Source organism: Aotus nancymaae, unplaced genomic scaffold (genome assembly GCF_030222135.1).
Source record: "Aotus nancymaae isolate 86718 unplaced genomic scaffold, 86718_ANA_hifiasm-v0.15.2.pri h1tg000072l, whole genome shotgun sequence".
NCBI lineage: Eukaryota > Metazoa > Chordata > Mammalia > Primates > Aotidae > Aotus > Aotus nancymaae.
In genome coordinates, this window is record NW_026988487.1 from 9,462,928 (window position 1) to 9,479,111 (window position 16,184).

A 16,184-nucleotide genomic window follows, 5' to 3' on the forward strand; every position below is an offset into this window, starting at 1 on the left:
GAGCACCGCCCCCCCAACACCGGCTCTGCACCCTCCAGCCCGGCTCCAGCGCCGCCGCGAGCTTTCCCCAGGACTGGCCCTGGCGGGGCGCCTAGAGCCCCAGTTGCATTGCTCCAGGAGAAAGGAGGGGGGCGGTGCATTTTGCAGGAGGAGGAGAAGGGGGGTGGGTGGTGGGGGAGAGAGAAAATTGCGCGGAGACCTGCCAAGCGCCACCGCCGCCGCCACCGCCGCTGCCGCCGCCGCCGCCGCCGCCGCCGCCGCCGCCTGTGAGCTCCGGCGGGCAGCCGGACTGTCGGCTTCCCGGGGCATCTGGGTCCGGCGAGGCACAGCCCTGGGCGCTGCCGAAGCCGCCGCCGCCGCCTCCGCGGCGAGTACGGGCGGCTTCCCCCCGAGCCTGTGCCGCTCCAGCTCCTCGGGGGTGGAGAAGTGGGGGGTGGGGTTGTTGTTTGGGGGGAAGAAGGGGGAGGGGGCAACGCCGAGAGAGTCAGTGGTTTCCATGGTGATGGAGCTGAAAGTGCAGGAAATTTAAAGGCTTGGACCCTGCGAGACAGACAAACCGGTGCCAACGTGCGCGGACGCCGCCGCCGCCGCCGCCGCTGGAGTCCGCCGGGCAGAGCCGGCCGCGGAGCCCGGAGCAGGCGGAGGGAAGTGCCCCTAGGACCCGCTCGGCCAGCGGCGCTGCACAGAGCGGCGGGACAAGGAGCAGCAAGAGGAGGAGGAGGGGAGAGCGGCTCGTCCACGCGCCCTGCGCCGCCGCCGGCCCGGGAAGGCAGCGAGGAGCCGGCGCCCGCCGCGCCCCGCGGTCGCCCTGGAGTAATTTCGGATGCCCCGCCGCGGCCGCCTTCCCCAGTAGAGCCGGGAGAGGAGTTGCGGCCAACTTGTGTGCCTTTCTTCCGCCCCGGTGGGAGCCGGCGCTGCGCGAAGGGCTCTCCCGGCGGCTCATGCTGCCGGCCCTGCGCCTCCCCAGCCTCGGGTGAGCCGCCTCCGGAGAGACGGGGGAGCGCGGCGGCGCCGCGGGCTCAGCGTGCTCTCCTCCGGGGACGCGGGACGAAGCAGCAGCCCCGGGCGCGCGCCGGAGGCATGGAGCGCTGCCCCAGCCTGGGGGTCACCCTCTACGCCCTGGTGGTGGTCCTGGGGCTGCGGGCGACACCGGCCGGCGGCCAGCACTATCTCCACATCCGCCCGGCGCCCAGCGACAACCTGCCCCTAGTGGACCTCATCGAACACCCAGACCCTATCTTTGACCCCAAGGAGAAGGATCTGAACGAGACGCTGCTGCGCTCGCTGCTAGGGGGCCACTACGACCCGGGCTTCATGGCCACCTCGCCCCCCGAGGACCGGCCCGGCGGGGGCGGGGGTGCGGCTGGGGGCGCGGAGGACCTGGCGGAGCTGGACCAGCTGCTGCGGCAGCGGCCGTCGGGGGCCATGCCGAGCGAGATCAAAGGGCTGGAGTTCTCCGAGGGCTTGGCCCAGGGCAAGAAGCAGCGCCTGAGCAAGAAGCTGCGGAGGAAGTTACAGATGTGGCTGTGGTCGCAGACCTTCTGCCCCGTGCTGTACGCGTGGAACGACCTGGGCAGCCGCTTTTGGCCGCGCTACGTGAAGGTGGGCAGCTGCTTCAGTAAGCGCTCGTGCTCCGTGCCCGAGGGCATGGTGTGCAAGCCGTCCAAGTCCGTGCACCTCACGGTGCTACGGTGGCGCTGTCAGCGGCGCGGGGGCCAGCGCTGCGGCTGGATTCCCATCCAGTACCCCATCATTTCCGAGTGCAAGTGCTCCTGCTAGAACTCAGGGGCCCCCTGCCCGCACCTGGACACTTGATGGATCCCCACCGACGCCCCCTGCACCGCCTCCAACCAGTTCCACCACCCTCTAGCGAGGGTTTTCAATGAACTTTTTTTTTTTTTTTTTTTTTTTTGGCTACAGAGACCTAGCTTTCTGGTTCATGTAATGCACTGTTTAACTGTGTAGGAATGTATATGTGTGTGTATATACGGTCCCAGTTTTAATTTACTTATTAAAAGGTCAGTATTATACGTTAAAAGTTACCGGCTTCTACTGTATTTAAAAAAAAAAGTAAGCAAAAGAAAAAAAAGAACAGAGAAAAGAGAGACTTATTCTGGTTGTTGCTAATAATGTTAACCTGCTATTTATATTCCAGTGCCCTTCGCATGGCGAAGCAGGGGGGAAAAGTTATTTTTTTCTTAAAGTACAAAGAGACGGGGGAACTTTTGTAGAGGACTTTTTAAAAGCTATTTTCCATTCTTCGGAAAGTGTTTTGGTTTTCCTTGGACCTCGAAGAAGCTATAGAGTTCAATGTTATTTTACAGTTATTGTAAATATAGAGAACAAATGGAATGACTAATCATTGTAAATTAAGAGTATCTGCTATTTATTCTTTATAATATCCCGTGTAGTAAATGAGAAAGAAGTGCAGAGCAGGATTAAAGAAAACCACTAAAACCGACTGCGCTCCACACTGATTTTCTGTGTTGGTGATTGATGGGGGGTGGGAGGGCGTGGGAGGGGGCGGGTAGTGGATGCTGCTCTGCCTCGTACCCCGTTAGGGAAGGGGCTCGTCCCCTCGGACTCCCCTCCTGTGGTATGACGGAGGTGACTGTTATGTTTTTTGAGGGCGGGGGGGGCAATATTCTCTAACCCCTCACTTAAACATCACGTGGCCTCCGCCCAGTCTCCTAGCTTTTCCCCCTATGTCACCAAAGCTCGGGCCTGTAGTGACCTCGACACCCAGCCGGCCCCCTGGTGCTGACCCCAGGCTGGGCCGAGGGGCGGGGGGAGGGTGGGCGGCCGCTTTGTCCTGCCTGACAGGCCCTTCACAATGGGGACACGTGTCTTTCACACCTACCCTGGGGGCGGAGTGCCGCTGAAACTTGACCCCCGAGGAATGGGGAGGGGGGTAGATCAGAGCGCGCCCACCCAGATCCCGCCACCCCTCCCGCCTCGTACCCCCCACCTCAATATCCAGCCCATGTTAACCCTTTGCATGCCCAGAAGCTACGGCGGTGGGAGCTGAGACAATCCCTTGGAATCAACAAGGCTCACAGCCTCCGGGATCTTGCAGGTCCGAGCCCCGAAATCCCAGGCCATCGGCCGGAGATGCTGGGGATATCGGGGAGATTTGACACTGGCCTCCCCTCTCTCGGGGGAACCTAAGGAAGACTGAGGGCCACGGTTTCGAAGGAGTCCGAATCCTGGAGAAAATCACCACCTCTAGGATCTGCTTTTGGGAAGAAGGTATACCCGCGCTCTGGGCACTTTCTCCACTTGAGGGGTGGGGAGGAGGGAGAAATCGGAATCGGAATCGGAATCTTTGCGCTTTCTTTAGGATTAGATAGGAGCAGAAGGCACGTAACCCCGTAAAGGGACGTGCAAAACATCGCTCCCACCCCACCCCTTAAAAAGCCAACTCCTTGGGACCGACGCCTGACTCTCGCTTGCGTCCCTCCGCCTCAGTCCCCGGTGGCGCCCGTCCGCTCAGCTCCACGTGGGCCAGCTTCCTGACACTGCTCAGCGCTCCCTTTATTTATCTTGGACTCCGAAGTCGCTCTCCTTTGCTCCCTCTCCACCTCCCTGCCACCTCCCCGCGCCTCCCTCCCGGCGTTCCTCCCACCCCACCCCCTCACCCCCCTAACCCCCCAAGTCCGGAGTCCCGGCGAATCTATGCTAATTATTTCAAACCTGCGCCGGGTCCCCAGCGCAGTCTCAATGCCCCCGGCCCCGCCCGCCATGTCCCTCCAGCCGGGCGCTTTCTTCCCTCCCGACGCAGCCTCGATGGCTCCTCATTTCAATAGCCTGGCCCCAGAGCCGAGCCCCCTCCCCGGCGCTGCCTCCGTCAGCCGTGGGACAGACGTTAGGGTATTCATTAACTGAGAGCCGAGGAATAACGGCATTATTCCCCCCAGAGAGGGCACCCTGCCCCCGCGACTATCTGAGGCTTCATTGTAAAAGGATTAAAAGTTAAAGACCTCCATCTTATGATTCTTTCATTTAATCTTCCTGGCGCCTGGGAGACATGCTCGATGGATGATGGCTTTTAAAATATTCCTAATGTCGACTACCTTAAGACTCCAAGCCGGGCAAACAAACGTAATTTATTTCCAGAAGAAAGGGGATATTGAGATGTTTAAGTTTATGAACTGCCGTCCCCATGTATATTTGTTAAGTTCTGACAAATACCCAAATAACGTTAAAATCAGCCATTCATCACTTATGAATTTATGCAAAACTTTCTGTGCCCCGGGCCAATATTTTTTTAGACAGAGTTTCACTTGCGAGGGGCGGAGGTGGTGGGGAGTGGGGAAGAGGAGGGGGCTTATGGTGGGGGGGGACCGAAAGCAAGAATTTTCATGCCTGGTAAACACGCGAATTATGCGAAGAGAGTTATTCCCAGCTGGGCGGGCAGCCAAAACTCGGAGAGCGCGCCGAGGCCAGCGCCCCCACCCCCACGTTGGCAATGTCATTGGATTACAATGCGAGGTCTTCCCCTCCGCGACGCCCCCTCCTCCCTCCGCGGGCTCGCCCGCGCTCCTCCTTCCCACCCCTGCCCACTTGGAAAACCCGCCCGCAGCCGGCGAGCTTCTCGGCTTTCAGAGCGGGAGCCGGTGTGAGCTGGGAGGACGCGGGCTGCAGACGTGACCGGCGACAGACAGACCACCGGATGCACAGACCCAGAGAGCAGGCCCGAAGCCGCTGCGGGTGCGGGAGAGGACCCAGCAGGACCCAGGCAGTGCCAGAAGCCAAGGAAGAAGTGCTGGTCCTGGAGCATTGCCTAATGCACAGCCGGTTACCGCTCCATTATTATTAATGCTGATAATACTAATAATAGCATCAACGCAGAAAGGAGGAGAGGGCTCTGCGTATAGAGTCGAGAAAACTGTCCTCTTGGGTCATCCAGTGCCTATCTCCTGTAAGGAGGAAAATTGATCCAGGTGACTTCTGCGGTTCTGACACCTGTGTCTATGAATTTATGCAGCTGCTGGGGAGCGGGGGCATGCCTCCCCAGAGTGGAGATTTATAACTATTAGAGATACATGCACGTCAACTTTTTCAAATCCTGTAAGAGAATGGCAAGGTTTCCACCAACCTATCCCTCCCACTATGATTTCTAGAATTCACTCATCAACCCCCTATTTGCAAGTCTGCCCTTTATTCCTTCCTTCCACTCTTTCAATGCCACACACACACACACACACACACACACACACACACACACTGCACACAAGAGCAAACTGAGGACCAATGACCAAACTGAGAGGGAAAGCCAGCCCTCTCAATGGAGGGTCCTCTGGCCCCCAGAGTCTGGGAACCTGATCTAGTTCCCTGTTGAGATGGAGAAGTCCAGGGGTCCATTATCAGTCTTGCTTCTGAGACTTCCTGGGAAAGGGGGTTGAAGTTTGGTGGCAGCTGCAAGAAGAAGCTGGCTGGGCTGCGTATTAAGAGCTCTTAGCTATGCTGGATGGGGACCGCAGGGGGAGGGCCCAGCCCATATTGGTATTTTGAAGGGGGTGATTCATCCTTTTTCTTTAATGCTCTTGGAATGTCAGAGCTGGAGGGGAGCTTAGATGCCAATGCCCACCGCTCAATTTACAGATGAGAAGACTGAGACCTCAGCAGCCACTTGCTGATGATCACACAGATGAATACAGTTGAGATCGGCTAGATGGTGCCTCTCTAGTGAGCCTCATCATGCTTCTCTTTTTCTTTGTTCCCTTTTTCCTTTGCTCTCTTTTTAATTGATGGGAGAGAATATTCCCTAAAGTTGACATAGTAACAACTGATCATCAGCAAGTGGATCAACCCTTCTGTTGTACCTGTTTAGCAGATGTTTATTAATGGTTTGTGATGTGCCAAGCAGTGTTAGGCCTTTACACCCATCCTCATCTAAGGCCTCTAGTGTCCAAATAAGGAAACTGAAACTCAGAGAGTTTATGCATCTTCCCCAAAGCCTCACAGTAAGTGACGCAGTTACAGTTCAAAATCCAAGCTGACACCACCAAAGCATATGCTTCTTCCAAATAATCTTCCTTCCTTTAAGGACTCGAACACCGATCTTGGGAGACAAAATGTACACGATGCTGTGAGCTGGTACGTCTCAAGTCAAGCTCTGTAGGGGTTCATGCCTGGTAAGCCACACACAAAAAAAAATTGCACACCCTGTTATGTGCCAGCACCTCCCACTTCCTCCCCCCTCCCCCCCACAAGGAAGTTACAATGCAATAGAGGAGATAAGAAATGAAGAACTGGTGGGTGGATGCAGTGGCTCACACCCGCAATGTCAACATTTCGGAGGCAGAGACAGGAGGATTGCTTGAGGCCGGAGTTCGAAATCAGCCTGGGCAACTTCATGCCTACAGAAAACTTATAAACTAGCCAGGCATGGTGGCACATGCCTGTAGTCCTAGCTTCTCAGGAGACTGAAGCGGGAGAGTCTCTTGAGCCCCGGAGTTCAAGACTGCAGTGAGCTGTGACCTCACTGTTCTCCAGCCTGAGCAACAGAGTGAGGCCCTGTCTCTAAAAAAAAATTTTTTAAAGAACTAGGAGAGATCAAAGAGGAGGTAAAGCATCAAATAAACCTGGGCCGGAAAAAGGAGGGCTCACAGCCAGAGAAGGCATTTGACTGAAGTCTCAAAGAACAGACTGAATATCAACCCACTGAAGTGAGGATGGAAGAGGAGGAGTGAGGGTGGAGAAAGCAGTATATGTTAATATCAGTGAAGACATGGTGCTGGAAAAATATGTGTGTGTTTGGGAAATAGCTCAAACAAACTTTAGCATAGGATGGATCCATGCTGAGAAGAGCAAGCAATAAGATTTGAAAAGCAGGTTGAAGCCAAATTATGGAGCATATTGAATGCCATCTAAGGGAATTTATTTATCAGATAACAGAAAGCCATTGAGAGCTCTTGAATAGGGCAGGGACACCATTAGGGCACTGCTGCAAAATGAATTATTTGTTCACTCAATGAATATTCTTGAGCACTGTTCTGGTTTGGTGTATAACATGCTAGCCCAAAATGAATAATCAACAAACCGTTTTATTTTCTTCATGATTCTGTGAGTGAGCACTCTGGGAAGGGCTCTGCTGGGCAGTTCATCTCTTATACTCATGGTGTCAGCTGAGAGCTGGGGGATCCACTTCCAAAATGGCTTCTAGCACCCAGCTGCCAACTAGGAGCTCAGATGGAATGTTGGCCAGAGCCTCTTCAAGGCACTTCTCCATATAGCTTGGATTTTTTCACAGTCTGGTGTCTTGGGCTGATTGGACCTATATGGTATCTCATGGCCCTGAGAGAGTGTTCCAAAAGGCCTGAAGGGAAGCTTCAGGGCTTCCTGCTACATAGCTTCCAAAAGTCCCAAAACATTGGTTTCACTTCAGCCTATTGGTTAAGCAGGTCTCTAAGACCAGCCCAGATTCAAGAGGAAGAAAATTAATCATCACCTCTCAATGGGAGGAGTAGCAAAGAATCCGAGCCCATCTTTAATCTATCTTGTGGTGGGCACGTCTGAAGTCCAGGTTCTATATTGTACGTCTAGGACACACAAATGAAAGGATGCAGTGATTTTCCATTTAACTTTGGTGCCAGTGTCCTGGATAGACTAGAAATGAGAACAGTGGCTGCCAGGAGATTACTTAAGGAGGGCCTTGCTATGGTCAAGAAAGAGTCAAGGCTGGATGCTGTGGCCCACGCCTGTAATTCCAGTGCTTTGGGAGGCTGAGGCGGGCGAATCACTTGAGGTCAGGAGTTCGAGATCAGCCTGGCCAACATGGTAAAACCCAGTCTCTACTAAAAATAAAAAAAAATAGTAATAAAATAGCCGAGTGTGGTGGTGTGTGCCTGTAATCCCAGCTACTTGGGAGGCTCAAATGGGAGAATCACTTGCACAGGAGACAGAGGTTGCAGTGAGCCAAGATCGCACCATTGCACTCTAGCCTGGGCAACAGAGTGAGACCCTGTCTCAAAAACATTAAAAAAAAGAGTCAGATAAGAATCTATACCTGAGGAGCATCAATGCCAAAATACAGAGATCATTTCTCAGAAGACTAGAGAGGACCTGGTGACTGACTGGGTGTGAGGCTGAGGAACAGATTTAAAAAGACCCCTAATGCTTCAGGCCTGCAATGGACCATACACAGAATAGGAATTTCAAATATAGGAGCTCTAGTCCCTCCTTTACCCCCACCCCGACATACACAGGACATTGAAAGTAAGAGACAGCTAGACCCTTGTGTGGCCATTCATACAAGTCCCTATTTAGGGAACTTGATATAGTGCTTGACATAGTAAGTGTTCACTAAGCACTAGGTAAAGAAATGTGGATGGCCGGGCGCGGTGGCTCATGCCTGTAATCCCAGCACTTTGGGAGGCCGAGGCAGGCGGATCACGAGGTCAAGAGATCGAGACCATCCTGCTCAACATGGTGAAACCCCGTCTCTACTAAAAATACAAAAAATTAGCTGGGCATGGTGGTGCGTGCCTGTAATCCCAGCTACTCAGGAGGCTGAGGCAGGAGAATTGCCTGAACCCGGGAGGCGGAGGTTGCGGTGAGCCGAGATCGCGCCATTGCACTCCAGCCTGGGTAACAAGAGCAAAACTCCGTCTCAAAAAAAAAAAAAAAAAAAAAAGAAATGTGGACTGATTTGGGGGTCCACAGGTTGTCATAATATGTTCTTGAGCAAAGGATAAGTGTAGGAAGTCTTTCTGTATTAGAACTGTGTTAAAAAAAAAAAAAAAGATTAGAAAGGTAAAACTCCAGACTGGAAGGCCACAGAAGAGATTGCATCTAATCCTGAAGGACAGATGAAGAGAGAAAAGGACAAACCTGACAGATGATTTAAAGGAAAACAGAAGTTGGGATCCAGCTTGCATTTTTGTATGAAGCAATAATTTGCTGCAGCTGAGAAGAAACTGCCCCCTTTGAACAGAGTGTATCCTCTTTGTTTTGCCACAGTCTCCACCTCTTTCTATTGCATACCTCAGTCATTATATTACCTACCATGACCATTGTAGACAATTGCAATTGGGACTTCTCGATTAGATGCAGCAAGAAGACTGCAAATTTTGATTCTTTTGAAGTAAGAGAAAAGCAACCATATACAAATTTAAAAGAAATCATATACACAATTTAAAAGGGAGATTCAGATTTTGAGGGAAAGATGATAGGATCACAATATTTGAGCTGAAGTGTCCTTAAAGTTCTTTACCCCTTAATTTGACTGCAGAAACTAAGGCTCATCAAGGCCAATTGACTTATCTCAGTTTTGTTTACTTTGGAACAGAAATGGCACTAGAAGCAATGTTTCCAGATTTTCAGTTCAGCCCTTCCTTTATAAGTTATTGTAGGTTTAAACAGCATTAGAATTTAAAAAGCACTTTCATGTGCATAATTTTATTAAAATGAGACATTAAAAACTCCCAAGGATAGGAAATAGGCTTGTCTAATATCCCTAGAGCCTAGCACAGGGCCTAGCCCATAGCAGCACTTAACAAATATTAACTGCAGGAATAAATGTACATAGGTTCATTTTACAGATAAGAAAACTGAAGCTCGGAGAAGTTCAGTGAAGGACAGATGTTCACAGAGTTCATTCCTGATGCCGGAGGCAGGAGGAGCTGATGCCATCAGCACTGGGAGATCCAGCAGCTGCTATTTCTCTATGCTCAGGGTTGAGCTCCAGAAACCAAACACACATCTGCAGACTGCCCAGTTAGTCTGTGCAATAAGAGGATGGAAGATAGTGAGAGTCTACACCTGCCAAGCAAAATAAGCCTTACAGTCGCTGGTTTTGGGAGCCTCTTCCACCCAGTGTTGCAAAGGACTTCTGACTGGTGTTCAATTTATTCAGTCGAGGGGAAAAAAAATTGTTCAGCAAGGAGACCTCCCCTCATTTTGCAGATGCAGAAACTTGCAAAACAGGAAACCTAAGGGACTCGCCCAAGATCAAACAGCTCATCGGTGGTGGAGCCAAGATTCAGAGGGCTCTAGCTCTAGCACTCCGCTGGGCTGTTGGGAGAAGCGGTGGGGGGAGTGGGGGGTAGTGATCCCTGAGTTCATAATCCCAGCCACTCTCCCTGATTCCCTGCTCACCCCAGCTCCAATCCATTCTCCACGCTGTAGCCCGAGTGACCTTAAGACACACATGTGGTCTTGTCACTCCCCTGCTTAAAACCTCTCAATGGCTTCCCATTGCTTTGAGAATAAAGGCCAGGATCCTTACCAAGCTGAGGCCCTCTCTCCCGGGGCTCTGGGCTCAGGCTTTCTTTCAGGTCCTCTCACACACCAAGCTCCCTGCTGGTTCAGGGCCTTTGCGCAAGCCCCACCTTCAGTCCCGGATCATTCCTCTGCCACCAGCACCCCTAAATGTCACCCTGTCCTTCAGATCCCAGTCTTAGGGGAAGCAGATCAGGTCCCCTCTGACGCATGATCTCTCAGCTCTCAGTGTTTTTTCTTCGCAGGCTGTATTATGGTTTGTAGTTGGTATATACAATTTACAATTACGTGTGTGCCTTCTCTCTCCCAGTATACTGATCGTCTCTCTTCATTTTACTCATTATGATATCCCTGATCACTGGTGCAGTTTGGGGCACATGAGTAGATAATAGAGAGAGAGCGATAAAGGAATACACAGCATAAAGGAAGAAATATTAATTGATTACCTTCCTAGTATAAGCCAGGTTCTGTCTGGGGCTCCAAGTGTACTAAGAGTTCAGAGTCCAGCTGCTGTTAAATAGTGATCTGGAGGGAATTTAAGAATGTGCCCACATGTGAAATGCAGGGCAGGGAGCAGAAGACCCTAAAGTGACTATCAGTTCTGGGGATTATAGGGACTCCCGGGTTACTGAACCCGAAACCCCCTGTCTGCTTGAGTAGGCGGAGAGGGAGAGCCGAGTTGCCAGATAATCCCTTTTAGCCTGTCAAGAACCCTCCCAGTAAGAGACAGTCCACTACTTAGAAAACCTTCCCCATCAGAAGCTAGATAGCACTAAATGATTTCACAGAAATCATTCACAGAAAATCCTAAGAAGACTCCAGAGAGTGCGTGGAAGAATCACCTGCCCCTGCATCTAAAATCCTTTAATAATGGGAGAAATTACCTTATCTGCTGGACAGTTAAAACTTGATCTTTCCTGCCCAGGGAATAATAAAATTAAGCAATGACCAACTCATGTCTATTGCTTTACAGTTGACAAACCACTTTCACATCTGTTATCTCTTTCAAACCCACATAACAGCTCATGGCTAGAATTTGGATTATCATTTGAAAGATAAGGAAACTGAGCCAGGAAGAGTAACTTGCCCTGGAGGCAAAAACCTTTCTGCAGAGAGGGAACTTGATAACATGGAGGAAAACAAAACAGAACACCATGGACTTTGGAGTGAGGATCCCCTGGGTTTGAATGCTGGCTCTATTAACTGTGGATCTTTGTGAAGGCACCTGACCTCCTGAGACTGTTTCTCCAGACCTAAAATGGGCATAAGGACAGCTATCACACCAGGCTATTGGGATGTTCCAGTGTCTGCCATACGTGTAGCCCCTGCCCAGCCAGTGATGGTTTCCTTCCCTCTCCCCAGTTTCAGGGCCTGTGCTGTGCTCTTCTCCATCGGAATGGAAACTGAATGTACTGCTACCCCTTTTTCAGCTGACAAAAAGCCTTTTAATTTAGCTCCAGTTATTTTTTTTATTTTTATTTTTTTGGTGGCAGTGGTTGTTCTTCTTCTTCGTCTTTTAAATTATAGGCCAAAGAAAGGATGAGGATGGGAATACCAATGACCAAAGGCAAAGCTGAGAGGAAAGGCAGAAAGTTAACTCAGGATGGGAGGAAACTGGGAAAGCAGAGAGTTGGTTTTACATGAGCAAAGGCAGGAATCCAGCCCAGGGAAACTAGCCCTAATTTGCTCTAATTCTAGAAATTCTTCCTTTCTAGTTATTGGCTCTTTACCGGAAATTATACAGAAATGACTACCTCCCAAAAACAGTCTTGACTGGCGCCATTCCAGCCTCACTTCAAGGGCAGAGACCTGGTTATCAGTGAGATCATCACAGCCACATAGGACCAAGGGCCCCAAGAGAGTCAACATGCAATGTTGGCAATGCAGTGTCTTAAAGGACATCTGTCTACTCATGACTACTGCAGTGGAGAATGAGGAAATTGAGACCCAGAGAGGAAAAGTGACCTGGTCAATATCAAACCTCAAGTTAGAGACCAAGGGTAATGGAGAAACTTTGATAAGGGTATGGGCTGCTGGTAACTAACCTGCGGACTCAAGGGCCTCACACCCTCAAGGTTGGACAACTTCTCCAACATGCCACATTCTGGGACAGGTGGCCCAAGGGCCTGGGCCTCTGCTGCTGCCTCTCCTCTTCCCTTCAAAGGCAAGCACCGTGGATAGGCCCGCTCTGCAGCTCCAGCCCCCGGGATCCCTAGGGACATGCTCAGTGCAATTCCTTTTTCTGGCTGGACCCTTGGAGCTTGATGTTCCCTAGAGTTCTGGTCAGCCCTCTTCTCATCTCTTTGCCTAAGAAGAAACTTGGGACCTTCCACCGTGGGAGCCATCGCCACTGGATGGCCAGCACCCAAATCTCACTCCCAAGCCAGATGTCTCTCCTGAGCGCCACACTTGGAGAGCCAACTGCCTCCTGGACTTCACCACATCAAATACGTGTTCAAAGTTGAATCCTAACCCGATTGCCAATCCTTCTGATCTGACTGGTTTCAGTTTTCTCATTCTTGAGTAATGCCTCCACTGTTCACCCAGGTATACAGACTGAAAAAATAAAAAACCTCTGGTCTGACTCTTGTCAGCATCCTTTCCTCACAAACAAAGCATCCGCCAATACCTCCTAAATTGTCTGTCAGTCCATCTTCTCATCCTTATCCTCAGACTTGTGTCCTCTCTTACGCTGGCCTTTGCAATAGCCTGATAGTCCATGCCTTCACCTCCAGCCTTGCCCCATCTTCAACACTGCCACTTGAGTTGCCATTTCCCTAACATACACTCCAAACTTTCAGTGTCTCCCTTTACAGTAGAACTCTGGCTAAGTTCCTTAGCATGGCGCCCAAACCCTTTTCAATCCATGACCCCAATTTGCCTTCCACTATCATCTGCCACCATCTTCTGCTCCACCCACCCCACCAACAAGCCACACCAGCTTACTCGCGGCTGCCCAAACTTGCCAACCCTTTGATGCTTCTGAGCTTTTACTCACACTATTTGCTCTCCCTAAAAAACCCCGTGCCCCACCCTTGCTTGCCCCATCACCCAAACCAGGGGAGACCTACTCATACTTCAGGGCCCAGCTTCATGGCACCTCCTCAGCCCTTGGCCAGGATAGAATTAATTAAGCCATGCTTTCCTCCCACAATGCTGGTCACTAATAATAATACTAATAGACATTAACTGCCCACGTGTGATGAGCACTGTCCTGAGTACTTTATGTGCATTATCTCACTTAAACTTCAACAGTAATCCTATGTGGTATTACTCTTGCTATGTAACAGGGTCACAGAGATTTGGTGACTTACCCAAAGACTCCCAATTAGTTAGTGGCAAAACCAGGACTCAAAACCAGGATTCAAAACCCATGTTCTTTCCAACCTTGCATACATTTTCCCATCACAGTGTGTCCAGCACTTATAACTTTACACTAAATGTGGATGGAACCATGTCTGGCTGCCTCTGGGTTTCAAAGCCCTTTGAGGCAGCTACTGTGTTGCATTCTAATTTGCAACCATATTATCCAAAATAGTGCCTATAGATAGCAGTCATTTAGTACATGTGTGGTGAATGAGGAACTGAGTGACTAGATATGAGAAGGGGTTCCAGTTTTTTCTTTTAAAATTAAATCCAAATAGAATGTGTTTGTTTGTTTCATGAACATCAGTTAATTCCAACTTTAACTTAAGGAGACCTTTTGATGACATATGTAATGTGGGGTTATTAAAAGCAGGGACTTTGAAGATGGGCCTAAGCTCTAGGCTCTACCCTATCCCAGCTGTGTGACTGATAATATTAATTCCATTGCAAGCTCTAACACCCTGCACAAACACAAGTCACTGTTATTAGTAATATGTGTTTCTCCAAAGAGCACTCAAGCTGTTTCCCCCGAGACAGAGAAGGAAAGTGGAGAGAGATAACCCTGAAGATCATTGGACTCTTGCTTGGAAAGGCCCGTGAATACCAGGGAGGGATGCTTTTCTGTAGTTACTACTGTCCCAGGAGGAGGAGGTTCGGCAAAGCTAGAATAATGAGGAATTGTGACCTATTTATACCCAGATACTCTGCGGGTGAAATCATAGAAGAATAGAGCCAAAGGGACATAAGAGCAACGTGACTGCCATTTGTCCCCATCATTGCTTCATTACAGGTGAGGAAATCAAGACCCAGAGAGGTACACAGACTTGTCTAAAGCTGGTTGGCATTGGAGCTGGGACCAGATTCAAGTGACACCCGTGAAATGCTTGATAATCATCCTCCCAATCCCCTGAAATGCCTGATAATCATACTCCCAATGTTAAAGTCACTTTTTTTTTTTTTTGAGACAGAGTCTCAGTCTGTCACCTAGGCTTGGAGTGCAGTGGTATAATCTCAGCTCACTGCAACCTCCACCTCCTGGGTTCAAGTGATTCATGTGCCTCAGCCACCCAAGTAGCTGGGATTACAGGTGTATACCGCCACACTCAGCTAATTTTTCACGTTTTTAGTAGAGGTTTTCTTCATGTTGGCCAGGCTGGTCTCGAACTCCTGCCTCAGGTGATCCACCCACCTTGACCTCCCAAAGTGCTGGGATTACAAGTGTGAGCCACTGTGCCTGGCCTTAAAATCACTCTTTTAAAATGCTCTATATGATTCTCTTCTTTCTTTGTTCCCAAATGAAGCATTTCTTTAAAGAATGTGCCAGTCAGACCCCCACTGTACCACAAATGTCAGAGAGACATCTGTCATCTCCAAACCCCTGAAAGCTGTGAGAGGAGCCTGCAGGGCACTGAAAGAACCAGTACTCTGCAGGTTCCCAGGACCAACACCTCCTCCCTGTGGGCCAGATGGTAGTTTGGCTCTCAAAGACAGGCTATTGTCACTCCTATCCTTAAACATTTCCAGGAATTTAACCTTCCTGAGGCTGGGAAATCAGTCCAGTTTCTGAATCAGGTCAACACGAAGAGTAGAAGGAGCCCATGGGTGGGTGTGGGTGTGTGTGTGTGTGTGTGTGTGTGTGTGTGTGTGTGTGCTCTGAAACAGCGTCCTACTCTGTTGCCCAGGCTGGAGTGCAGTGGGGCGATCTCGGCTCACTGCAGCCTCCGTTCCCGAGGTTGAAGGGATATTCCTGCCTCAGCTTCCCAAGTAGCTGGGATTACAGGCACATGCCACCACACCTGGCTAATTTTTGTATTTTTAGTAGAGACGGGGTTTCACCATGTTGGCCAGGCTGGTCTCAAACTCCTGACCCCAGGTGATCCTCCCCACTTGGCCTCCCAAAGTGCTGGAATTATAGGCATGAGCCACTGCACCTGGCCCCATGTTTTGAAATAAGAAACATCTGGATTGACAGCCCACTCAGAACCTAGCCATGATCTCATCAGTCCTCCTCCCTGATGGTGGCAAAACCAAGGTACTATGATTCTTTCATCCATTTGTTAAGCACTTACCCCATGGCAGGTATTGTATAATGTCAACAAATTAGAAAATCCCTCGTTTACAGCTGTTTGTCCATGGGCATAATCAATAATAGCAACTATCATTCACTGGGCACTTATAATGTGTCAGGCACTGAGCTAAGCATGTCTCAACTCACTCCTTACAATGCTGGTAGTGATGCTACTAACTACAGATGCGGAAACTGAGACACACAGCAGAGGCCAAAGGTTACACAGTTAGTGAATGGTAGATTTGGGATTTACTCCGGCATTCTGACTACACCCTTAGCCTCCTTAACCTCCTCATCTATGCAGTAGCAGTAACATTATTTACCTTACAGGGTTACCGTAAGGATAAAGGTAGGTAAGAAATGAAAGTGCCTGGCACAATGCCTGCCACATGTGGGCACTTAAGAAATCTATTCTCTGTCTCCTGTGGGGGCTGAGACCACAAATAAGAAACAAGAAGGGGAAAGACAGAGGCCAAGTTTCTGGGGCCTGTTCTGACTATGGAGTATCATATGGGGTGGGTCACTA

General features: G+C 50.3%; 1 protein-coding gene across 1 annotated transcript; it reads left to right on the forward strand.

Moving 5' to 3' along the window:
• Nucleotides 1-468: 468 nt before the first annotated feature.
• Nucleotides 469-2,461, forward strand: NOG (noggin). Its single transcript, XM_012460453.3, has one exon. It carries the CDS (start codon nt 1,081-1,083, stop codon nt 1,777-1,779), a length of 699 nt encoding a protein of 232 aa, XP_012315876.1. The 5' UTR covers nt 469-1,080; the 3' UTR covers nt 1,780-2,461.
• The last annotated feature ends 13,723 nt before the right edge of the window (nt 2,462-16,184 follow it).

Excerpts from the sequence above, each read along its gene's own strand:
- NOG (XM_012460453.3), top strand. The coding sequence starts at position 1,081 with ATGGAGCGCTGCCCCAGCCTGGGGGTCACCCTCTACGCCCTGGTGGTG.